Source organism: Vicugna pacos, chromosome 7 (genome assembly GCF_048564905.1).
Source record: "Vicugna pacos chromosome 7, VicPac4, whole genome shotgun sequence".
NCBI classification, from domain to species: Eukaryota; Metazoa; Chordata; class Mammalia; order Artiodactyla; family Camelidae; genus Vicugna; species Vicugna pacos.
This window is the reverse complement of record NC_132993.1, coordinates 55,736,769-55,763,633: the sequence shown is the minus strand read 5'-3', so window position 1 is coordinate 55,763,633 and position 26,865 is coordinate 55,736,769. Positions and strand designations below refer to the sequence as shown.

Here is a 26,865-nt window from a genome sequence, read left to right as displayed (position 1 = left end):
CACACATACATGCACACGAACACAACCTAGCACTCAAGAAGACGGGCTTGCCACTCTACTGGCACTGTCTTGTTCTGAAAACACTTGGTTACTAAGAGCAGAAAGAGTGACTCAGATTTGACGCTGTGGAATGCAAATGGAAAATCATCTGCAAGCCCTCGCGAGGCAGCTGATTCTTTACTGTTACTATAATTTAACCTGAATCCAAGTCACCTGCCGGCCTTGTTTGGTCCCTGCTGTATCTGCTGGCTGCTAATCAGCATGTTTAATAATGTTAACACTGAACCAGAAAATTAATTTCTCTTTGAAAACATGCATCTGTCCTATGTTGTATTTCGGCAAATTAACTCCACATTAGATGCATTTTTATCCTGTGCTTTTGATGCTGTTTTTAAGTGTATAGCTTTACAGAAGTGGCCAAGGATAAGCCACATTTCCCACATCAGCAGCCAGTTCTGTTTCACATGCCTCTCTTGCCAGGGTCCCATGGAAGCACCCCTGCGGGCTGCTAAAATCTAGAAGCTCTGTGGGATTGGAAATTCCCAGCTGGCTCTGCAGGGCCAAAGAGACTCAGAGTCAGTGTGTGGAAAGAGATTCACTGATGTACAGCTTTCTCCTTTCCACTCCCGTTCTTACCAGAATCTTTTGCATTTTCATGTCACTACTCCTGCTGCTGTACCCCCACGGTCTGAAAGACTATTCCTACAATTTAAATAAAATGGATTGGACAAAAAGCAAGGGACAATAATAACCTGACACCGTTAAAGTACCTTTACTAGGGCATCACTCTTTTCCCCTTACCCGGAGGGAACCATTATCCCCACTGCAGCTTTTAGCATGCTGTGTATTCATAAGCCATCCAAAGGCATCTTGTGCTGGGTTTAGGAGGGTGGTGGAAGAGCAGAAAGCCTGCAAGAGCGCAAACTGTTTTAGTGTGTTCAAAACACTGCTGACTTTTAAATGGCAGCCAGAAAAGAATGAAGTAGCCAACAACACACTTTGATCTGGTAACTAATTTGGTAACTCATTTAGTACCCAAATTGTTACTTTCTTAATACTATCTTTGAAGCTTTAGTGGTAAGGAACTGAGCAAACTCTATATTAAAAAATGATTAATCGTCTCACCAAAGTGCATTGGGTCCATGGGCCCCATTCGGATACCACACAATCCTCAGGACATGGTAATTTGCACTCTCTAGAGCCCAGGGGCATCTCTTCCGGGTCACAGAGGTAGTCTTCTACATGGTCAGAAGGGCCATCCGCTGTGTTCTGCATGCATCTAGAAGAAAACACATCTATCAGTGAAGAAACCATGACAATCAGAACAATGGCCAACCCATAAGATGTTTGGTTTTTCTTAAGACATCACCATGGGGCTAGGGGATGGGAAGCTTTGCATTTTATGAGTAAAATTCACCAAACATAAAGACATAAAAGGATCTTGGTCTCCCATAAATAGTGACAGAGCTTCAGTATGATTTAAAAATCTATGCTTTTATGTATCATCATAATCTTTTAAAGTTACAGTCACTGTGTGTACACTCTGTGCATGTAAATGCTGTATGTCTTCTTCTGCAAGGAGAGGGTCATTTATACCCACATATGATGCAGAAACTAATGAGAAGTGGTCCAAAGATATACATAGAGGGGTTGCAATTTTGGAATATACTGTTTTTTTTTTTCCCTTTGGAGGGTAATGGTAGATTTCCATGGAGTGGATAGATCCATGTATGATGGAAGACAAGGCACACTGAACTCTCCTAGGGAGAGGTTTCATTAAGTGGTTTTGAAAGCAACTGACCGCGTTTATCACACTGTTTTGTCAGTTAAAAAGGAATTTTAGCCTCCTGCCTGCTGATAACCTTAAAAGAAAGCCAGAAGTGAGGAGACAATCATAATAGTAATAGCATAAATTCTCTAAACGTGGTTGTTGGGATCTTTCTATATCTTGACCTTTTTCATTAGTTTTCTTTTTAACAGAACAAATTCAAACATTTTATTACATTTCATTCTATTGTAAGCAGACATTAAGTGCCCTTTACTCATCTCTTGGGAATCTAATTAATGTGGCTAGTATCAGACTTCACTTTTACGTAGTTAATAATGTCTCCAGGTACTTTACTAAAAGAAGAGAAAAACTTGCGCCCTCATCTGTAACTCAGAGAGGGTCAACCAAACTAATGGGTTTGGGAAGAGAAGTGCACTGCCGAGGATGAAAAGGAAGGCTTGTGCTCTTAAGCCTCTCAAACCCATGGCCATGTTTTAAATGACTGACTGAATTACCTTACCAATTATACCTGGAGTCTCAACTCTTCTCCAGGATTTACGATCAGTAGGGACGTTGCATTTTCACAAATCTACTCTGTAAGATCATCTTTCTATACAGTGCTGCTGATTTTAATAGAAATGTGGTTTTCCAGCGGGATGTATTCAAAGACAGGAAAATGATGCTATTGGTCATGTCTTAACTGGGATGCAGCCTGAAAAAAATATATACCCTAATACCCACCTCTGCATTTTTTTTGGTATATTGAACAAATGTATGAAAAAGTAATCAAAATATGCAAAGGTAGATACTTATTTAATTTCATTGTTAAAGGAAAAAAATAAATAATAAATTTCTTTGGGAGAATTTTAGTTTCCCAGGAAAAAGGTCTAGCTTCAGTGGCATTTCTAAAACATTCTGTTGACAGCAGCTTTGAGAGAACATGGAGCAGACAGGACAGTTCAGTCTCCAAAGTTGGATTTGCTGCTAAGAAAAGACTGCATTCAAGTTAGGCACTGACATGATATCTGAGGATTAACTTGCAAAATTATCTATTGATCCTGAATTAAGGACAGATGTTCAATACTTTATTATGTAGTTATGTACATAAAACTTCATTTTCAAAGCTTTTCTCCTCCTATTTTTATACAGATAATAGATTCACTTTAGGAAAATAAGAAGAAATTTTTAAAAATTCACTTAATTCTATTGGAGATAACCACTCTTAACAGACTATTATATTTAAACCTATGTTTTTATTTCCTTAAACAGGAGCAAACTTTATCAACTATTTGTAGTACCATTTAAGAAAAATATCAACAATACATTAGGAACATCTTCTCTAACTGTTTTTCTAAGATACAATTTTTAATGACTATGAGTCCCATCACTTGAATGTGCCACAATGGCTAAAAAATCCTTTATGTTGACATTCAGATTATTTACATTTTATTTAATTTGGTACTAATGAGTTTTTTTTATCACTACAGAGTACAGAATAAATATTTGGATCAAGTTTTGAGCCAAAAGGAAAGCACTTTAAGGTCATTTGCTTTCTTCAAATTCTTGGCCTTTCTCCTCTACATAGGAGAAGGAATTATGCTGTGAGAAAACAACTACATTACAAAACAGAGTGTAGAACCAAGTTGGAGGCCAAAGGTAGGGCCTGAGGGTTACCACAGATGTGGCATTAAGGTGTGCATTATCTGCAGAGAATAGCAAAAGCAACAACAGGAGTAACCACGTCTGTCTGGTTTTTATTATCAGCAGGTGCTGGCAATTCTAAAAAAAGTCAGTGAAAAAATATTCCCAACCACCAGGGCGAACCACTTGTATCACGCAGTCTTTGATATGCCATTCCACCCTAAAAGACAAAGAATGAGAGCACATACACCGAAACCTGCTCTCTGGAAGAGAGCTCATCTGTCCTGAAGTGTCACCGAGTGCCTGCCTCTAACAGGACAGTCGACCTCAATCAGCAGAGGAAAAGGCCTGGGAGGTGTACAACCCGGCCAGTAAAGGAACGTCCCTGAAGGTCGGAGACGCCAGTTAACACTGATCTTCTCTTTTCTCTGTCTGCATTAAAAAAGTTTACTGAAAAAACAAATCGACCTGAAAAGCTACTTTGTTGAAGACATGTTTAGAAATGTTGAGAATTTATATTCACTGAGCAAAAAGAAGCAATATACACATCGATAGCTGCCGAAAAAAGCTGAAGTAACAGTAATTCTTTATTATTATTTTTTATTAACAAAAAACCACTCTGATAAAATTTTTAATATAAGGAAAATACTTTTAAATTTGAAAGGGAAATTTTAAATCTGCAAGAAAATTGGTAGAAAACAGAATCTTTTTCTTCCCTGTTTCCCCATCAACTCATTAACCTGTCCCCCACCCCATTCACCTTTTCAAGTTCCTTAAAAAATAACTTGAGAATTCAGGTGGGCTTTTGAAAAAAGAAACAGATTATTTTTGTTGGAGGCAAAGTTTTACATAGTGTGCCAAGGTTTTATCATACAAATGCTAACTTGCTCTACTTTCCTATTGAGACAGATTAAGAATCTTAAATTCATGGAACGTTAAGTCATGAGTGAGAATGGGATTCTTCACAACAGGAGCTGTCACATTTTGGATGTTTTCCTATTTGTCTCTATGGTGTGTCATTCAGCAGAGTTAGAAGAAGGTGTTATAGTTAAAGAGTGACAAGAGACTTGGGTCTCAGTGCCATCTCTGTCACTTTACTAGATGTGTGTTCTTGGTACATTACTTAGTACTTATGAATGTACTCTGTCAAGCGGAGATAATAAAGCCTCATACACTTGTCTCCCAGGTTCCAAAATCCTTAAGGATCATACATAGATGCTGCAGGGATAATTTAATGAGTATTACAGCTGTATTGGGTTTTAGGGAATTTCTGTGTATATGACAGGGTCTCGGTCTGGAGAAACTCACAGGATTTAATGAAGGTGACAGAGATGTAGATGGGTCTTTCAAAGCAATGAGGGGTATGTGGGGTATTACAGACAAGGCTGCTCCACAGAACTTTTTCTATGATGACAGACAAACTGTGCTGTCTCACAGAACAGCCACTAGCCACCTCTGGCTATTGAGCATCTTAAATGTGTCTAGTGTGACTGAGGAGACACATTTTATTTAATTTTAATTAGTTTAGATTTAAAGAGAAATAGCCACATGGCTAGTGGCTACCCTACTGGATGGCGTGGCCACAGAGTGGCGCGAGCCAGCTGGCGGTTTTTACGAAGGTTTCGGGGAACAGGTGAGACTTTTCTCAAGTTAGCCAGTTTGACATAAAGGGGCAAGAGTTTATAAAGGATTGTCACTAAAATACAGTTAGAACTACATTTGAAATTAAGAAAAAGGTTACTAGAGCTGGAAAATCTGCACTGATTCATCTGGCACTCAATATGCAGCTCTTTCCCCTGAAGAACACCTTGAAGCAAAGCTTCCTGAATCAGAAGGCTGAGCAGCATAAACTGCTGCAGGGAGCAGATCCCCTCATAGCCTCCCATGAACACAGACTCCCTAAAAATAAAACTGGAGACAATCTTATCCAGGAGACTGGGGAGGAGGGCAAGCCCACGCCGGCCCCTGTGAAACTGGGAGGTGCCTGTGCCATCAGGCTTGGCCTCACCTTACTTTCCGGGTCTGCACGCCCTCTCCACAGTTGTCCCGCATGTTCACGAAGGTCACCTTGCAGACGCTCCACGGCTCCGTGACCCATACGTACTGGTTGCAGTCGCTGTGGCAAGGGACGACCTCGTACACCTGAAACACACACAGTGCTCAGCGACCTCCCCCCACGGAACCCGACCACGGCGAGTGCGAACACTCCCATCACAGCAATCACGATAGTCTTGTTTAGCTACTCTCAAGCCTCTCCTTTATTGTTCATTATTCCAAAAGGGGAATGTAGAAAATCTCTGGAGAGTTCTAGAAGTAAAGGGCAGGCCGGCTGCGCTGTGTGCTGCTGCTCCTTCATCGCACGGTGGTTGTAGCTCTGTCCTCACTGACCACGTCATACATACTCTGCCCTTCCCTGGACTGGCCCTCACCACACAGTACTGTAACTTCCTGGGCCACATGTCTGGTTCACAGCTCTGTGTGACCAGTATTTAGCCCCAGGTGCTCATGGGTCAGGCATTCTACAGAGATTTGTTGACTAAGATGAATGAATGAATAAACGAACTGATGACTTACCTACGCATACACAAGTAGCTGTTTTCAAATACACACAATTTGGCTTGTTTGCCAAATAAATATGTATGCCAATAAGAATTTATATTTTTTCTATTCCATATATGAAACTAAATTCAAAGATAATTAATATGAAAGAGAGCCATCTTAAAACTAATTAACCCTTATTCATTTAGGGCTTGGAAGCAAGGTCTGAAGTTGGTCTCATATTACACAGCTACAGACCAAGGCAACGAGGGCCACGTGGAACAATGCACGCTGTCTGTGCTCTGGCGCCCACAAGGGCTTGCAGCCCAGGCTTAGGGTGGTGTGGCTGGTTTCAGGATCTTTAGCACAATGAACCAATTATGCTCTTTCTTCAATGAGAAAGAAGAATAACCAGATGGATGGAAAAAACAGATCAAAATCCACTGCAACAGAGCTGACTCAACCACAGAAAAGTGTCTTTTAAAATCATTTCAAAATCTATGAAAATTCAACCCTATTTCCTACACACACACAAATAGTACAGGAAAGTTTTATATAACTCTTTAATTTCAGAAATTATAGTGCTGAATACTCCTTTGGAGCCATCCTATTGGGCAAATTTTAGTGGACTAAACACCCAAGCAAAGTGACTAAAGCTGACCTACTCCAGCTAGGAATAAAAAAAATGCACTGTTAGAGTAAGAATCTACACTTATTGCCATAGTGATCACCTTCGCTCTGGGTGTTGTATTAAAACAGGACTAAATACCACCGGCTGAAACAGTGCCCGGCAACTTGCAGAGAAGGAAAAACTGAAGGAGAAACACCATCTTTCCTAATCCTTTGATGGCTCTCATTTTAGTCTCCGACACAGGAGTGAAAACACACCAGCTCAGAGCGCCCACCTGCCGCCACCTGCAGCCCACCTGCCCCTTCTCCTCTCCCTCTGAGGAGCAGGAGACCATGAACAGGAGGCCTCACTGCCTTTTCCAGGCCGGTGACGCGAAGCTCGTTCTCCCCCACGCCTGCACCTCAGGCCCTGATGTTAAAATGAGAAAACACATGGAACATGCTAGGGAAAGAAAAGGGAACAGCTGCAGAAGACAAATGCTACAGAAAATATGACGTTTTTCCCTGTAAAAGATAAAAGAAACAGCAGGAAGAGAGTCAGGAGTGAAAAAGAAGAAACCCCAGCACTCTGTTAGGAAGCATGAAGTTTAAAAGTTCTTACCTGGGCCTGGAGTAGTGTTCAACAGGGATGAAGCAAAAGGAGAGAAACAAAGAAGTAAAAATGTCAGTATACTCAATGAGAAGAACTCGTGTTCTAAGTGTCAAATGTTATCGACTGATAAAAGCCTTTTTTTAGGGTAAATGATAAGAACATTTTTCCTAGCCCTTGAAAGAGAAAAACCAACTTTACTGTTGTTTAAAATTAAGAGACACAGTGGGGAGGGTACAGCTTAAGTGGCAGAGCACATGCTTAGCATACATGAGGTCCTGGGTTCCAACCCAGCACTTTCTCTAAAAATAAATAAATAAGCAAACCTAATTACCTCCCCCCCAACCAAAAAAAATTTTTTTTAATTGATATGCACAAGTGCGTATTACAAACAGCACAGTCAAGGAAAGGATTAGATGGGCAGGATGAAGAAATCTTAGAAACCTGGGTAAACCTCCAAATACATATCATAGAGAACTGACAAATGACTGCAAATATCTTGTGGTTCAAAGTGTGAACGGACTATCTATAGACTGATTGACTGACTGATTAATATGGTGATCTTAATCAATCCATCCACTTGTATTTCTTAGGAAATGAGGATGTGCCTCAGTTGGAAAGTGGAACCTCAGAGATCATTTAAGGCACAGTACCGCTGATAACTTCTTGGGGAATGCGTAACTGTAGTAAAAATCTGTATGATTTATGGTTTTCAACATTTACACAGACCTTTGCATATTCTTTACTTTCCTCACATTTTACTAACAAATTGATCCCTAGAAGTTAGTATTTTTAAAATGTAGAATATTTATGCTCAGAGACTCAGGAATCTACTATTTCTTGTTTTAGCTTTGATTTTTCAGCTGTTAACGTCTCGATATACCACTAGTAGTAGGCTGAGAACAAGTATTCAGATGTCCTTATCATACTCTGCATTACATTAAATCAGAGTGACAGAGGCAGGGCTTAGGTTAACAGAATTTATATAGCAAAGACAACTTGCGACAATCAATTTGAACTTTTTCAAATTCACTGTTAAAAAAAATGCTGAGGTAAGCATAGCTCATTTGAATTTAAATTCTGACTGGCTGTAGACATACACATATACACACTAAAGGAAAGAAAATATGTAGAATTTATTCCAACCATGGATAAAAATTTATTAAAATTTAAATTTACTATCGCTATTTCAAGATTTCAAAACTTCTAGAAAAATACTCTTTTGTATTAGAAATATTACATTTCACTCATTCTGTCTCATCAGGGTCATGAATTTTCTCCTTTGGAGACATTCGCCAGGACAGAGACACTCAGTCACCAGCAGATGGCAGCAGAGCAGTATGAGTCACCTTCAGTTATGCTTAAGGGCAAGTTCAGCAATTTTACTTGGGGGAAAAAAATCAACATTTTTTCAGAGTACCTTCTGTGCAATTTAATTCTCCATTTTCTTGGTCCTCAATCCTTTTATTCAAAAGTTATTTTTATTTTCTCTGTAATTTACTTTTATTGTGATGAATACATTTGGGTTAATTTGGGAAGGCAAGTGTGTATATGGGTAAACAGTGTGTCTGAAGATCAAAATTAGACAATCTATGTGTGTATGAAATATATCTACATATTTAAGGCAGGTTCACACATATGACTTGGCTCATTTGCGACCTGAATTTCAACATACATCCTAACATCTACACATACTGTATGAAATTCACTCTTTGTTAAATCACATGGAGGGTAAACATGGTAATAATTGTCTAATGCATCTTATATTACATTAAATTAGTCCCAATTCCCTCCCTTAGATCTTTAACTTTTTATTTCCAATGGAACACGAGCAACAACTATGAACAGCAGCTAACAAAGTATGCATCTGAAGTCAAAGGAAGTTCCAAGTAAGACTGAAAAGGCCAATGACCAAATGGACAGATAATATAAGGTTACTTTGACGCCATCTTTATATTTCTTTCTTATTTTATAGCAAACAAATTTAAATAAATGTACAGAATATATTTCCCACTCTTAGACCTCAGCTCATATATTTTCTTTGATTTTAATTTATGTAGTTGGTGACTGAGGTGTCTTTCTGAGAGTCTAGGGCATCTACAAGAATGAGACAATCTTGCTCCCTGTAGATAAATTGTTGTACAATTTTATAACAGATTAAATACCTTGACATTATTTCAAAGGTAGATTTCATTTTTACTTCCATTGAACTATATTTAATATGCAGGAGACTAAATCTTGTGAGAATAGAGATCATGTATCTGATTTGGGATTTTAATAATTTACTCAGGCATTCTAAAGACAAAATGGGTCAAATTTCTTCTTCAGGGGTTATTATTTATTCTTCTCCATTTTGGATTAAAAAAAAATCAGATCACTGTGCATGTAAAAAATACTTCAACATATTCCCAATGGTAGAAGATACCTGGTTGACGTGGTCCAGTTTGGGGCACGGCCTTCCTCCATTATAAGGTTTTTCTCGCAGCCATTTAGACCGGACCTTCACGCCACTCCCACAGGACTTACTGCAGCGAGACCAGTTGGACCACTCGCTGAGCTTGCAGTCTGAGGGGCAGGGGATGATGCAGGCCTCTTCAATGTAACCTGAGTGAGGAAAATGAGACAAGAACCATCTCCTCCATATGTCACTCGCCTACCACCACCCACCACTCCAGCTCATTTACAAGGTCCAAGTCTGACTTGACAGCAGCATGCAAATACAAGGATGTCTCCGTCGTTAGGGACTCAAATTAAATTCTGCAGGAAGATGACATACATACAGCGACTCTGTTAAAATAACAGTTGAGCAGCTGCCATGTGATCTGCTTAGGATTCACGCTCACCATACTTCAACATTTCTGACTTTCTGACAGCTCGTGTTTAATTGACAATAACCTGTCTGCTGCCATATCATTCTTATGCTGTCAGAATGATACAGTAAAAAAAAAAAATCCTAACAGTTTCTACAAAGTCTTATCTGTTAATGTCACACAAGTTCAAGTGTCTGAGTCCACACAGCATTCTTCCTCAAGAAGAAAGCCAGACCGTCTCAATCAATATTCAAAAGGAACCATTTAACTTAGCACCTTATGTTTCCCCTTGATTGAAAATCAAGTCTGATGAAGAAAAATGAAAGATGTTAAATAAATAATGCCTCATATTTTTTTACAGTGCTGTCAATTTCAAAGCACCTTCACATCTTGTATTCCTTTGGTTCTCTTGAAAATATCATAAATGTTTGGGGCAGATATTGATGTTCTACTGGACAGATAAGAAAACAAATACAGAGATGACTGACAAGTGCGAGGTCACACAGTAAGAGATGGAGACAGGTTTTCTGAGGTTTAGTCCAGTACTCATTCCATCAAATCACACAGTCAATTAACTTAATAGGCTACAGATTTGTTTTGAGAAATGGGAGCATTTTCCTTGACCAGTCCCTCACTACCAACCTGGCATTTCACAGTATCAATTTATCTCTATCGTTCTCAAGGCATGTATGTGAAAAAAGCAAAATTCCTTTGGTCAAGAGTCAAATGTTGGCTTCTATAATGCTCTGACTGTGGGGAGGGGTTGTTCTTGACATAAGGAAACACTCTGCTCTTACCATTTTACATCAACATCAATGATTCGATTTGGAAAATGACTATAATGTAAACAATTTATACTGGTATCTCTATGTAGATTTTTTTTAATTTATTGAGACATAATTTACATACTATAGAAGTCAGCTCATGTTTTGCTCTTTAATATATTCACTGAGTTTTGCAACCATCACCACCATCTAACTTCAGAACATTTTCTTTATCACAGAGAGAAACCCTAAACCTATTATCAGTCACTTCCCATTTTCCCCTCCCCTGCCCCCTGGCAACCATTAGTTTATTTTATATCTTTAAGAATTCACCTATTTTGAACATTTCATAAAATGAAATCAAACACTAACTTTATTCTTTTGTATGTGATTATCAAGTTATCCCAGGTCAATTTGTGGAAAAGATTATTTTTTTTCGGATAGAGAGCCCAGAAATAAACCCACAAACTTTTGGTCAATTAAACTTTGACAAAGGAGGCAAGAACATACAATGAAGTAAAGACAATCTCTTCATTAAATGGTGTTGGGAAAACTGGACAGCTGCATGTAAATCACTGAAATTAGAATACTCCTTCACATCATACACAAAAATAAACTCAAAATGGCATAAAGACTTAAACAGAATACAAAACACTATAAACTGCTTAGAAGAAACCATAGGCAAAACATTATCTGACATAAATCCCAGCAATGTTCTCCTAGGGCAGTCTACCGAGGCAATAGAAATAAAAGCAAAAATTAACAAATGGGACCTGATTAAACTTACAAGCTTTTCATAGCAAAGGAAACCATAAGCAAAACAAAAAGACAACCTACAGAATGGGAGAAAAAGTTTGCAAAAGATGAGACTGACAAGGGCTTAGTCTCCAGAATATCCAAACAGCTCATACAACTTAATAAGAAAACAAACCCAATCTGAAAATGGGCAGAAGACCTAAACAAGCAGTTCTCCAATGAAGACATACAAAAGGCCAATAGGTACATGCAAAAATGCTCAATATCGCTAGTTATTAGAGAAATGCAAATCAGAACTACAATGAGGTATCACCTCACACCAGTCAGAATGACCATTCAAAAGTCCACAAACGATAATAAATGCTGGACAGGGTCTGGAGAAAAGGGAACCCTTTTACACTATTGGTCGGAATGTAGTTCAGTTCAGCCATTATGAGAAACAGTATGGAGATTCCTTAAAAAACGAAAAATAGACTTACCATGTAATCCAACAATCCCACTCCTGGGCATATATCCAGAGGGAACCTTAATTCAAAAAGATACATGTACCCCAATTTTCACAGCAGCACTATTTACACTAGCCAAGACATGGACACAACCTGTTATGCCTATCAACAGATGACAGGATAAAGAATTTGTAGTATATTTATACAAAGGAATATTATTCAGCCTTAAAAAAAAGTAAAATAATGCCATTTGCAGCAACATGGATAGACCTGGAGAATGTCATTCTAAGTAAAGTAAGCCAGAAAGAGAAAAAAATACCGTATTATATCACTTATATGTGGAATCTAAAAAAAAAAAAAAGATGAACTTATTTATAAAAAAGAAACAGACTCACAGACATAGAAAACAAACTTATGGTTACCAAAGGGAGAAGGGGGTGGAAAGGGATAAATTGGGAGGTCGAGATTTACAGATACTAATATATATAAAATAAACAAGTTCATACTGTATAGCACAGGGAACTATACTGAATATTTTGTAGTAACTTATGGTGAAAAAGAATATGAAAATGAATATATGTATGTTCCTATACATATATTCCTGTTTTTTTTTCTTTTAGCAGATTTGGTCATTCTTTTATTGGAAGCATTGTGCTGTATACTAGAAACTGACACACTGTAAACTGACTATATTTCAAATTTACTGCATAGTATTTCCTAGCCTTGCTTTATAAATTACCTGGAACACATCTTTAAAGTACAGGTTTTTGGCAACCCCAGACATTATGATACAGTTCACTTAGATTAGTGTCTGATTTTTCAAAATTGATATATTTCTTGTGTTTATTCAGCACACCCTCTTTCAACTGAAAAATTTCCGATCAAGGTAACTGTAGATTCACGTACAATTGCAAGAAATAATATAAACAAGTCCTTTGTATACTTTCCCCAGTTTCCTACAATGGTCACTATAGTGTAATTTCAACCCAGATACTAAGATTGATACAATCCATTGAGTCTATTCAAATTTCACCAGTTTTACTTGTACTCATTTGTGTGTGTGTGTGTGTGTGTGTGTTTGTGTGTGTGTGTTTAGGACTGAAATTAGGAAACTCTGTTGTAAGACACAGGAAGAACAAGTAAAATCTGGGTGAAAAGTAGATTTGGGGCATCTTTTTCTATATTTTATCTCCTATATTTTTGTCAAAGATATACGTCCCCTATTTTAAACTTACTGTAGTCTCCACACAAAAAAGTGCATCTTTCGAAAGTATAAAGTTTACCAAACACACCCATGAAACCATACTCCAGGACCTTCTTTTGTGTTGACTTCCAATCACTACCTCTTCAATTACCCCGATTTCCCACAATCTAGAATTGTTCTACTTGAAAAAAATTTTATGTAAATGGAATACAGTACATGCCCACACGCGCTAGCCTTCTTTCACTCTACAGTGTGACGTGAGATGCATCCACACTGTTGAATGTGGCTGAAGACTGTTCATTCTAATTGATGCAGAGTATTCTATTGTGTGACCGTATTATGGTTTATTAATTCATTCTATTGTTGGTGAGTTTGGGGTATTTTTCCTTGTCAAACCACTATTAACTGTACTGCTATGAACATTCTAGAACATGTCTTCCTGTGAACATGTGTATGCATTTCTGTTGGGCTTATTCCTAGGAGTGAATTTGATGCCTCAGAGGGTACGCATATTATATATGAGCAAACTGTAAGTGAAGTATAAAAGGAAACTTTTTTGAAAGATGAGATCATGAATTCAGTGTGAAGAGCAGGATGCAATGAAAGGGTTCTCAAAAGTGGGAATTAGTCTCAGAGAATCTTCAAGGGGGCAGATGTGCCAGTTGGGTCTTTGCCAGCTGTGAAACACTGAAGACAGAAAGAAGATCTAATGTTGAGTTTTGAATGTATTTCTGATACCGAAGGACGCTTCTGGAGTAATGGTAATAATCCAGAGGAAAGCTCCAAAAAGAACTGAAAATATACTTTACAAGGGTGTTTACAAAAATTTTGAAAAGAGTATTCTTCAAATAGATTGCCATGATCTACTTAAACCTTCTACTTTGACTTTACTTATGGTTTGAGGTGGGGAAACAAGCCAACTTCACTATTTTAAGTGAAAATAACTTTCAAATCACATTCTCTTTTTCAATCAGCATAGCCAGTAAATGAATTTATCTACAACAGTACAAGATACTTAAAAATGTAACTCCTGATAGTGTCAGTAATAATTTGTGTTTCATAGTAATCATTTAGAATAGTAATAGAATCAAACTGAGTCATCTCCAAATCAAAGACATCTATGACCAAATAGCAAAGTATAATGAATTTTAAAAAAATCCCGAACTATTTCCAAATATTATCGATAGCTTTGATAAAAGGACACTAATATTTTCAAAGGTAATAAGTTACTGAAATATTTCTAGAAGAACTGCATTTTCTACCTTGCTAAACATCAAAATGACTGCAAAAGTTAACCTCTAACCTTTCATAATTCAGTAATTGTAGTTGAAAGTAGAATCACATGACCTTTCATGTCACTACTTTACAGACTAACAGACAAGTGGAAATCCTTTCTTACCATTTTATCTATTGAAGTACAATGGCACTGGTGAAATGTACCATGTCTGACTGCAGACTGATTCCATTGTATTATTAAGTAAGCAGATGTAACATTTTTATGTCTGATCTTCCAATAGAGTATTGCAAAAAACATTTCTCAAATGAAAATCTAATAAACTGCTGAGAGATACAAATTAGGCACTGAGATAAAGATAAAACTGCAAGAGAGTATAATGCTTAGCATTCCATTTTAATTTTCTAATGTGTAACAACATTCAATAATTGCCTGTCATGTTTATCTAGTACAATTAAAATCCTTAACGCTACCAGTGAACTGCCAGATGAGCATTCCCCTGCCTTCTCTACTAAGATCATTTTTGAGGGCAATTAACGCCAAACAATCATGGGGGATGGAAAGACAGAAATATCTGAAGTGTTTTAGGGCTAAATAAATGGCTGGCATCTTGAAGCAATTTATGGTTCCTGAGGAATATTGGAAGAAAATAAATGACTTCACAATTAGGGTGTTAATACTTTTAGTAGCTCAACACTGAGTATGACACATGGAAAAATCAAACTCCTGACTTCTGATTTTATTTTTGTATCTGTATCTGTTCTGATTGCTACCTTCAGGTTGAAATGAATACAAAACACGAGCAGGCTTAAAGTAGCAACCAGAGGACTTATCACCTCATTCATCTGAATTATGAATGTGCAGATAAAGTAGCTTTCAACAATCTTCACAATTACTATATTGTGTTGTTGAAAGGTGCACTGTTGACAGATTAAAGAACTCATTTTGAAAGCATGTGGGAAATGTTGGTTCTGATTTACAGCTGTGTGAATGAGCAACTCTGGCACTTTATCTGAAACATCTGGACTAATCTCAGAAGTGACCTCAAAAATCTCTCCTACTTAAATGTGTATTACGTGCACATAACTGCAATTGAAAATGAGAACATTTAGCTAGATGTTTATCTACTGTGGTTCTCATGGATTTGAAAATATTGAGAAAATTCATTTAAAAATATTTTCAAAATGAACAGAATATTCTTTTGTAATCAAATCTTAAGAACTGATAACTTGATAACCCTGGGAAGCCAAACTAGTATGCATATATCCAAACTCTTATAATCAACTGCTCTACTCAAATTCATATATTCAATGTATGAAAAGTTATGAATCAACACTGGGCAATTAAGATTTTCATAGTCAAGTGTTCAGGTAAATTTATATAACTACAATAAAATGTTATTTTAGGTTTATTTATATTTACTTGTTTTATATACACCTGAAGGCATATCTCTTCATAACTGCTAAGTACTTACAGATTTTCTCAGAAAATTTTAACATTGGTGTTAACTGCTGTGGGATTCTGCATTTGCTGCTATTCCAATACTGGCAGCTCATCCAATGACTAGGCACGTTCAGATTCAGTTAGTACATCCTGATGGTGAATGAACAAGTTCACCATTAAGGCCATTTTTTAGAATAAACTCTAAAAGTCTGTGTTGTATAATAAAGAATTTGGCTGGTCTTTTCCCCTGATTCCTAGGAGGCAGGCTCTGAGCCCTGAAATTTCCTGAGTGATGATGAGAATATCTCTGTGATTTATTTATAGTTGCCCTTATGGACTATGTGTGAATTTATGCTAAGAAGATATCTTAAGGAGAGGGATGATTATACCACAAAGACCAACCATGTGTTTAAATGGTTGGGGTTTTAAGCTGGATGATATCCTCTCAACCTCTGGGGAGAAGAAATTGAGTTCAACTCAACGATTCAATTACTCATGTCTGCATAATAAAACTCTGGACACAAAAGCTCAGGCTGGTAAAGCACATCCATGGGCCAAGAGGGTGATGCCCCCGGCTCCACGGGAGACAGCACGGAAGCCTTGTGTGTGGGACCCTCCCAGACCTCGCCCAGGTGTCTCTTCTGTTGACTGGCTCTGATTTTTATCTTTTGCTCTAACAAAACTGTGATTGTAAGTATGGTGCTTTCCTGAATTCTCTGAATTACTCTAGCAAATTACTGAATTTGACGGGCAGTGGGAATCCAAAATCTGTAGCCATTTTGTCAGGAATAAAGTTGACCTGGGGAGCATGAACATGTCTGAAGTGAGAGCAGTTTCATAGAGGACTAAGCCCTTAACTGTGAAGTTTGGCCTAAGGTAGTTAGTGTCAGAACTGCATTATACTTTCACATGTATATCTTATTAAAAAAAGAAAATAACCATATTTATGCAAGAACCTGTATCTATAGTTTACTTATTTAACCAAAATAAAAAATTCAGCAGTAATTACATACATCAAGGCATTAATGGGCTTTCTTCCCAAATTTAACATTTATAATTTTAACTAATATTATATTAAAAATCAGAGAAACGTTCTAAAATCTCACTTTGGAAACAAGGCTTTGTCAGCAATATAAACGTATTTGACAGAATGTTCAAATTACGAAGTAATGAGAAATAAATTAACACTGAAATTTATTAGAGTGATTTACTTTTAACTTGATCCAATGCAGGGCACTGTTCATTCAATCAACAAAAATCATATATTGCCATTTAAGTATTTCCAAAGGATGACCTTTAAATACTAGTTTGTTAGATTCTAATAAGCGTTAAGCATAACTTTTACAAAAAGTGTTCTGTAGTGAAGTCAGTTGGAAAACTGTTGTATTAAACTAGGTTAAATAGGTTTCTTTACCCAGAGTTTTCTTTCTGATAATATGAACTATGAATCTCTGGAGAATGACTCAGACACTTAAGCCTATACTTACTAACTTTTTCGTATAGCTTCTTACCAGACCAGTGAGAAACATATCATCCAGACAGGTTGTAACCATAATGCATTAAAGTTGGATTCGTGTTTTGAGCTGTACAGTTTTCTTTTCTTAAAAAGTAGATCTTTTTTATGTCCATTTCCAGATATGGAAAAATGCAAAACTAAACAAATAAAACTGAAAACTCTCCAAACTTAAAGTTTCTTCTTCTCAAATTATGTTATACTTTAAAGTTTTAAAGCGTTAAAGATCAAAACTATGGCAAAGGGATGGGGAAACCCTTACACAGATAAACCTCTTGAAAAAAAAAACGACTATTTTAAAAAACTATTTTGTTTTTACGTAAACAAACTAAAATTTCTTGTAAGGGCTAAACTGGCTTCAATGTGACTATGAAGAAATGGGATAAACATAGAAAGTAAACACAAGTAAAGATTTTCCTTTCAAATTTAACTTTAAAATGCCCATAAATGTGTTGGTGTGCTCTCAGGTTACTTTCTGAACTCACAGGTATGGCTTATGTCTAAAACATAATGCCTTCTTCGTGCATTTATTAAAAAAAAAACATTCCTTATGCATAAGTATTGTTCACTACATGACCATTTTGATGATGTTCTGAAGTAGAAAAACACATACTTTAGGAATGAGACTAAACTCAACTAATGGGATATAGAGATTCACAATTATTTTGGATTTGCAGGGCATTAATATAATAGAAATCTGTAATGTGGATTCACATAGGTCATTCAGAACCTTTCCGAATTATAAAACCTTATAACATAACACAAATGATGAACAATTCTGTAGTTACATTAGTAAAATTACCACAGATATCAGCAAGATTCCCCCTCATTATCACTGCACTGAAATTAGTGTTATCCCTGCTCTAAGCCACGGGGTCGGGGGGGAGGTCAAAGGCCAAGTGAAAGGAAACAGAGTAAAATATAATAGCAGAAATTGTTGCTAAAAGGCAAATATAAAAAAAATCTGTTGTTGTTGATGAAAATAATGAATTCTTGTAAGCAGTGAAATACTTCTTCCTAAAAAGCTACAAAGCGCAATAAATATATGGGGTACACTGGCAGCTGTGTTTGACAGCCTGGACTGAGGAGCTCCATGGAGTCCAGTCTGAAAACCTTTTAAGTAAGTAATAGATGAGCTGAGGTCTCTGTGACACGGAGCACACAGAACTAAATGATAAGACCAGATGTTTTTCTATCACACATGACATGAATGGGAGCTGCAAGAAAATCTCGCAGTGAAATCTCCCTCATCCCCTCCATAGTCCTCCTTCAGGCAGCCTATTAGAAAACAATGCTGGTCTCCACACCTTATTTACATTTGACCCTAGGCACTTGCTTTCTTTTTGTACCCTCATATCCACTGTAGCCCTTTCCTTCTTTCCTTGGCTCTTTAAACTTGCAACTGTTACCCCAGGAAAAGTCTGTTCCTCACCCCCTGCCTGTCTTTTACATTTGAAAGGAAAAGACCTCGGTTGTCAGAGACTACTGCAAAAGCAACGCTAGCTGTACCTGTGCTACCAAATGAAAGATTTAAATTCTGAAATAAATTCAGGCATTAAAAACATATTACTAACTGAAAAAGCTTTTCAGAGAAATCAACACTCCATGTCAGCCTATTTACCAGACTCTACTTATTGCATTTTCTTCCTGGTTTAATTAAACATGCTCTTCCTCAAATGTAAGCATCCACTACAGCAAGGAATGATTTCTCATTCAATTTTGTTTCTAATTAACCTCTAAAATTAAACTTACATAATCTTCTATAGAACCCCATTATCAAAAGTAGTACTTTCTAGGTATATTATGGTTGAGTGGTCATGTAGGTTATCCTCAGAATCTTCTCTCCCCATATTCATAATTACTTTTATCAGGGGTACCCTGAGTTCCACACAATGTCTTAAAAGCACATGTTCTTGAACTAAAGTCTATTTGTAAATTGAGTGCTATTTGAATTTTTAAAAATTCAGTTGGGCATCTGCACCACAAATACACTGAGGATGTATTCCTTTTCTAAGTTTTGTTGATGGTCTTTTTTGTTCCCATACATTCTACTAGGAAAAAGCCCCACCTCTGTGGCATATATACTAGAGTTTCTGACTGAGAAGGCAGCATTTGGTATTTACAGTTCCTTACAATATCAGGGGATGGTCATTTAAACATGATACCTGCTTTAAAATCATCTGTATCATAACTGCAGGAGGCTGGTGAAATACGGATGTAGACTGCTTAGGCTATTGGGCAATAACGTTAAATGTTGCTGTATAAGGGTAAGCTTTGGTTGTAATATAAAATATTTTATTAAAAAGCTTTTGTTTCACTAGTAAAATTTGTAAAGCTTTCTTTTTTAAAAAACTGATAAATTATTTGAGGTTTTAAAATTTAATAAATAATAATAAGCCAATTATATTTGAGTAAGAATTCTAGAAGAATTCATGAGTAATCCAGAGACATTAATTTACAAATGAGAATCTCAGTGTTAAAAGCCCATGAGGTCATGGCTATGCAGGGTACCACTAAGTGACAGTATCACTACTTACAGCTTGATGTAAATTGTCTGTGTGTGTAATGCTTTCTTTTTAATGTAATAATTAGCACTATAGTGCAAACCACCTATGAAGCAACCTGTAAGAACAACTTTGGGTACCAGTAAAGGTTTTCCAAAATATCAAAATTTAATGGGCATACTTTGAATCCCACAGATGCTTCCAAAACCTGGTGCTAAAGCTATTCAGTAATGTCCAGAAGGTTTTCTGTAATATCATTCATAAACACAGTAGGCAAAGAGAGAAACTATGGAAGGATCCATACAAATCATTATATTTAAAAATTAATGTTAAAGGGAAATTAATCTTACACAAATAAGGCATTAGACAAGCTATGTTGAACAATTCAACACAGTTAAAAGACAACCTGAAATAATTAAAAGGGTATAATGTGACCTAAAAAAAAGTGATACAGCAATCTGAATGACAGCATGATGGTCAAATGGCAGTACAAAGTCCTGAGAACTGCAGAGGCACTGGATCACGAGTACAGAGTGCACAAAATCAAATGCACACAACACTTTAATATAGTATCAAATTCTGTTTATGAATAGAGCACCTAGAGCTTTCTTATTTCTCTATCTGAACCAAAAAAAAAAAAACTTTCCTCAGGGCAATCATTTACTTACCAATATCTTTTCCACAGAAGATCCTATCGACTCATTCTGTTCTCAAAATCATACCTAAATAGTCATACACTTTATAAAGACCCATCCTTACAAATTCCAAAAACTTCCTAATGTTCCCATCCCCACAACTGGTAAGCAAGTGAACTATCACCTGGGAGGTGTTGATTATTTGCCCAAGACAGCATCACATCGTGATGCTCTAAGAAGTGATCTCCATAGACCTTTCCCACTAAGGTTCAAGCTCAGGATTCCTACCAAACTCAGTGAGTGTCTGCACGATCCCTGAAGGAATCTTACACTCTTAACTGCACAACAGAACCCCCCTGAGGATCTTGTCAAATGGAGAGTCTGACTCAGCAGGTCTGCAACATGGGATAAATTTCTGCATTTCCAATGGTCTTCTTGTGATGTCTGTGCTGCTGGTCTGTAGACTGTATTCTGAGTAAAAAGAGTTTAAATCCCAGTTGGCAAATGATAGCCCAGGCTGGCAGCTTGTATTTATAAATAAGTTTTATTGGAACATAACTGTGCCACTCACTCACACACTGCCTATGGCTGCTTTCATTCTATAACTGCAGAGTTGGGTAGTTGTTACAGAGATCTTTTGGCCTTCAGATACTTTAACGTTTGCTATGTGGCCCTTTAGGAAAACATTTGGTAACAAGCAAGTTAACCGAATAGCTGATTCTTGAGTTTCCCTATGGTCTCTCCATTGGCAAATATTTGACAGGTACCCACAGCAGTGTATTACTGTTACGCGACAGGAGAGCTATGTGTATTAAACAGCATGGGCTCAGGAAGGACAGTGGTGTCAGACAGGCCTTTCTGCTTACTCACTATTAACAGATGATAAAACATCACAAATAAAATTGAGCTCAATTTTAGAATCTCTACTGATGGTGCATTATGGCTTAAACTCCCTATGAAGAATAGCAAAGACAAACTTGCTGAAAGTAAAGATTGAGGAGAAGTGTCTGGAAGGAATTATGTAACTCAAAGAGCTCAAAACGTAAGCATCTGGCCTTTTGACACTTCAAATAATTACCTTCACCTTCAAAGTATCTCTTTCAGATCAATCAAATAGAAATGCTATTCCTATTTTCTCAAGGAAAGGTGAGTGGACACAAAGAGAATTAAATAAACATCCCCCACGCTCAATTAAAGCTGTCAACACAGGTTGGGAAAAAGCAAAGTGTCACAATTACTAACATAAACCAAGGGATTAAGCTGCTGTCCAAATGTAGTGCTGTCCAAATCAGGCAGTTCTGAACGATTAGCTTTGAACGGGAATGAAGAGACTGGTCAGTATTGATATTACTGGACTAATTCAGTGGAATGGGTGTGTGATTCCTATTTCTTCCACCATTTCTTCTACCTACCATTTAGTAGGTAGAGAGAAGGACAAATATGTGATGAATATCGTACAGAAAGTTTGTGGCACGTATAGATCTTATTCCAAACATCTTAGTTGTTCTCAGTGACCTGTCTGATTATTTCCCAGGAATGTGACACAGAGGGAGGGACACTGTCTAAAAACAAGAAGGTGTCCAAGCCTGACTGTGGATCAAATACAGCTATAAACATTCTCTCCAGCTTTTCATTCATTCATTCTACAAATGTTTACTGAGCACCTACCGTTTTCGGTACTTGGGATACATGAGTGAATAAAGTAGTCCAAGATACCCTCATCAATCTACATTTTCGTATAGGAGATAAAACATATATAATAAACATAATAAATTAGGAGTTTCGGATTAATATATACACACTACTATATATAAAATACACAACAAGGACCTACTGTATAGACAGGGAGCTATATTCAAGATCTAGTAATAACCTATAATGGAAAAGAATCTGAAAAAGATTATGTATATGTATAACTGAATCACTTTGCTGTATACCTGAAACTAACACAGTAACACTGTAAATCAACTATAATTCAGTAAAAATAAAATAAATAATAAGTAAATTATATGGTATGTTATAGAATAATACATGCTTTTGAAACACTAAAAGAGCAAAATTAGGGGCTTTGGGTGGGCTGGGTAGGGCTGAGGTACAGAATGATAAAATTCTACCACTTACGTTTAAATGAAAGCCTTGTATACATGTACCTTTCATAAGCTAGGTTATCTCTAAGAGTTTTTAAAGTATCAAAGTTAAATGGATATAATAAAAAAAAACTCCAGAAATTCTACCTCTTGTTCTGTGAAAATTTAGAAGTGATTAACTTGAGAAGTACTTAAGTACTTTGTGGTAAGGCACTCAGTAAATTTCTAGGGAATCAATCAGTTAAGATCTTAGAGGATTCTAGCAGTGAGTAGAAAATGTGTAATTTGGTTTTTGAGCAATTTATAATCTGTTGCTAACAGTGACACCATCCAAGATTTCATATCAAAGGTAAACATACATAATTTGTATTATGTTTTTAGGATAAATACCAAAAATGTATTTATATAATCAACATTGGTGCAGGAACTATATTTAATACCATGTATCAGGATAGATGAACATTTATATGGCTCCCAACGTATACTTTAAGATTTAAGTTTTGGAGTATACGTCTATCACTTTTCAGTAGAGACTTCCATTATGAGAAATTCCAGACATATCAGCATTGTATCTTGAGTTTCAGACATTAAAAAAATGGTGACCACATGGGAAATCATGTAAAATAATATACTTATACTGCTGAAAGTCTGTTTTATCAGTATTATAACTGATAATATGATCTACAGATGGACAATACAGATTGAAGAGAAATGCCATAAGGCCACTATTGAGTAGGATAGGGGATTAGTGTCTTTGCACTGTGTAAATGTGAGGATCCGTTTTACGTTTAAACTGAAAGCACAAAGAGACTTTTTCGTGAAAGCCACTTTAAAACCCCATTTCCACTATCCATCTGGAAAGCTGATTTGGCTGAGAAAAGGCAGTGCTCCCAGAAACTGCAACTTACAGCATGCCTAGGGCAGAGGACCGAAGTCACAGCACTCTACCAACACTGTCAGAATTGACAGAATGTACGTAGTAAATCCAAAGAAATCAGACAACATAGAGTCAATTTCTTCAGACTTGACTTTGAGTAAAAATGTTAGTAAATACTAAAATATTTCATGGGACATCCATCAGAGATCAGATTTGATGAGAAAGAAGTGATGTGGGACAGACACAAAGAACTAAACTGGAACAGTTCACTTAAAGATCTTAGATCCTTTCACAACCTCCATGAAGTTCAGTGCTGCCAGAATCCCCCATTTTTTCTACATGTGCTTTTCTTCTAGAACACAGTACCGCATTCTTCATGCTTTGAACTGACAGTCCTAAGGCAGGAAGTCTACTGTCTTTGGCCAGTTTCAGTTATTTCTGTCCTTTCTTCTTTTTTTTAAAGATCAAACATCTTTGTGAAAGTCACAAGATATTTAAAAAAATTTTTTTTCTAAAAATGTGACAATGAGTGTGTATATGTCCATGAATGACTGAAAAATTGTGCTGAACACTGGAATTTGACACAACATTGTAAAACGATTACAAATCAATAAAAAATGTTAAAAAAATAAATAAAAATTTTTTTTTCTAAAAATAAGATTGACTGTTAATGGCTTACTGAAGCTCTCATTCATCTAATTAACAGATCAGGGTTAAAGTGAGAATATATGAGAGTCATTCTTAAAGCTCACAGGCTATGTTAAAAACAAATGATTATCTTGGTGATTCACTATGCATAACAAGTTAAAATGTGAGCAAACACATTCTTCATTTCAGGAAAAATATTTTTAAAGTGACCTTCAATTTTACACTTTAATGACTAATTATGATCTTCTACATCATCATCTCAGAATGGGAAGTGCATTTACATTTTTTCTGGTATCTAATTTATTGCACTTGTATTATTTAATATAGAGAATAGAAAACTCAGTTACTCTTAGAGAAGTTTTTCAAAGTGTACTAAAGCGTTTTCAGTTATTGTTCTAAATGCATGAAATAATCTTAAAATCAGTAATGCACATATATTAACCTGAAAAATACTTATATCTAGAGCTTCAAAAAGGGGTGGTGAGGGATAAATTGGGAGTTTGGGATTTTCAGATACTAACAACTATATATAAAACAGATAAACAACAAGGTCCTAGTGTATAGCATAGGGAGCTATATTCAGTACCTTATAGTGGCTGAAAATAAAAAAGAATATGAAAATATATATATATACACACACACACATACGTATAAATGAATCACTATGCTATATACTAGAAATTGGCACATTATAAATAAACTGCACTTCAATTAAAAATAAATAAATAGAACACACTTCTGTAAACTTTCACTTCCCTCCATTCTGATACACATGCATTTTACCCTCCCCCACAAAGACAGTAAACATATAACCGTGAAGAGGAATTGGATTACCATGGCTGTTACACCTGGAGGTCTCCACGAGCCTGCCATTTTGATCGTAGCACGCCATTGCCTGGTAACGATATCCCTGACCACACTCCTTAATGTCTCCTTGTGCTTTCATTCCCAGCAGCACTTCCACTTTTCCTTCTGGTAAAATGCAGTCTGACCAGTTCCCCACAGGCTGTGCATTATACTTGTCACAGGGACAGTACTGAGTCTCAATCAGTGGGTACAAATGAGAATTTTTACATTTTTCCTTCTTTTTACTTTTTCCTGTGGACAAAATTAAGTTGGAGAATATAATTATTAATATCAAGCATCCCTAAGTTTTCTCCTTTCCTAAACTTTTCTCCATTTTTAACTGCACTCAACAGCAGCCTATAAATAACGCTATCTTCTCACTCCGTAGTGCTTTCTATGTAGGCTTTTGTTAATGCTGAGTGCTTTGCACAGTAAATTTTTTTCTTATTTTCTCACTTAAAAATAGCCCATTTTGAATAAGGCATTAACTGTTGTGCTGAATTTTACACTCTTCAGAATGATTAAAATCCTCTCAAATGATCATGTGCTTTCACTGACTGGGGAGTTTGAGGTAACTGCATAAATTTCTCCTTTATAACATGTGCAAAATATGAAATGGTTAAAGAGTGCCACTTCACTGGCCTGCAAAGTTAACTACCTTTTTTGTTAATTCCAAGTAGATGGTATAGTTATACAGGATGACAATTCAGGAATGAGATTTTTCCATTTACTTTTCTGACTGTGGTTTTGCAACTTTCAGTATTTCTGAAGAGTAATCATTTTGACATACTTGGTGATTAATGTAGGAAGTAACAATATTCAAAATGCAGATATTTAATATCACAATAAAAATATTAGGAATGGTTAGTATATAAATCTAAACAAATTCCCTTCTAAATTAAAAACTTGAGTATAACAGTAATATGTGCCTGAAAAATAATGTCATTAATATATCATTATTTTAATTGGATCACATACTTACATTATTACATTATATCATAAATTATATACTTTTAATTATATTGCATATAACTAATTACATGTTATATATGTTTATCTCTAACTTTCATAAGCTGCCTTATATAGTTTTCAACAGGCTTCATTATGACAGGTGTTTCATTTTCTAACTTTAAATTCTGAGCACTCTACTAGCACCATTATTTTTAGGCTTCTTTGGCCCCCGACACTATCTTTGAATGTACCAGGGTTTAGTTTAGTACGGTGGCTTCTGTTCCCACTCATTATGTTACTTCTTTTTGTCACTGTGACCGCCTTTTAAAATGTAGTTTTCAGATACAGAATTAATGTCATATTTCCATTCTAGGACATGAAGGATAATCTGAGGCTGTGACAGTGGCAATGGGTTAAGAAAGTGAAGTGGTAACCTTTCCTCATGTTCCTAAAAACCTCTTCTCCAAGCACCTCACAGTCTATAGGCAATCAACCAAAGGTACGTGTTTAAACCAAAAATTAACCTCTCATGTATTGAACAGGGAGACAGGGTTCAATTTTCAATGCTACTTTTTCCTTCTACTAAAAGTACATAATGCATCTGTCACTGTCAACTTACATTAGAATACAGCTCTGAGCCCACTGCTGTATTAGGTGTAGTAGCAACAGTAAGTCATATCCTTGAATTTTCCAAATACAGTGTCAGAACTATCTTGGTCTGACATTTTATTGTGTTTTTCTGCCTTGACAGAAAAGGATGGCTTTGGTATCCCAATTATTCTTACCAACAATAGTGCGCTTTCTGGTCCTAACTGCACCACAGTCCCCATTGCAGGAAGAAAACTTGGACCAGCTGGTAAACTGACAGTCGTCCTGGCAGGGGATCTGGCAGGCTTGGGTGAGGGCTGGCACGGGGCCTGCATACCGGAGGCACTCATGGACGCCAGCCTGGCCTCCATCTTGCTTTCGACAAGTAATGGC

At 36.6% G+C, this 26,865-nt stretch overlaps 1 protein-coding gene across 1 annotated transcript in view; it reads right to left on the bottom strand.

Annotated features, from left to right (window-relative positions):
- THSD7A (thrombospondin type 1 domain containing 7A) overlaps window positions 1–26,865 on the bottom strand; it is a 353,632-nt gene that overhangs the window by 26,442 nt on the left and 300,325 nt on the right. Inside the window, exons 12-16 of the mRNA XM_031679614.2 lie at window positions 26,670–26,864; window positions 24,922–25,185; window positions 9,592–9,770; window positions 5,418–5,551; window positions 1,126–1,279 (exon numbers count right to left, since the gene is read on the bottom strand). Of these exons, the coding sequence (XP_031535474.1) occupies window positions 1,126–1,279; window positions 5,418–5,551; window positions 9,592–9,770; window positions 24,922–25,185; window positions 26,670–26,864 (926 nt within the window). The remainder of the gene's footprint in view (window positions 1–1,125; window positions 1,280–5,417; window positions 5,552–9,591; window positions 9,771–24,921; window positions 25,186–26,669; window position 26,865) is intronic.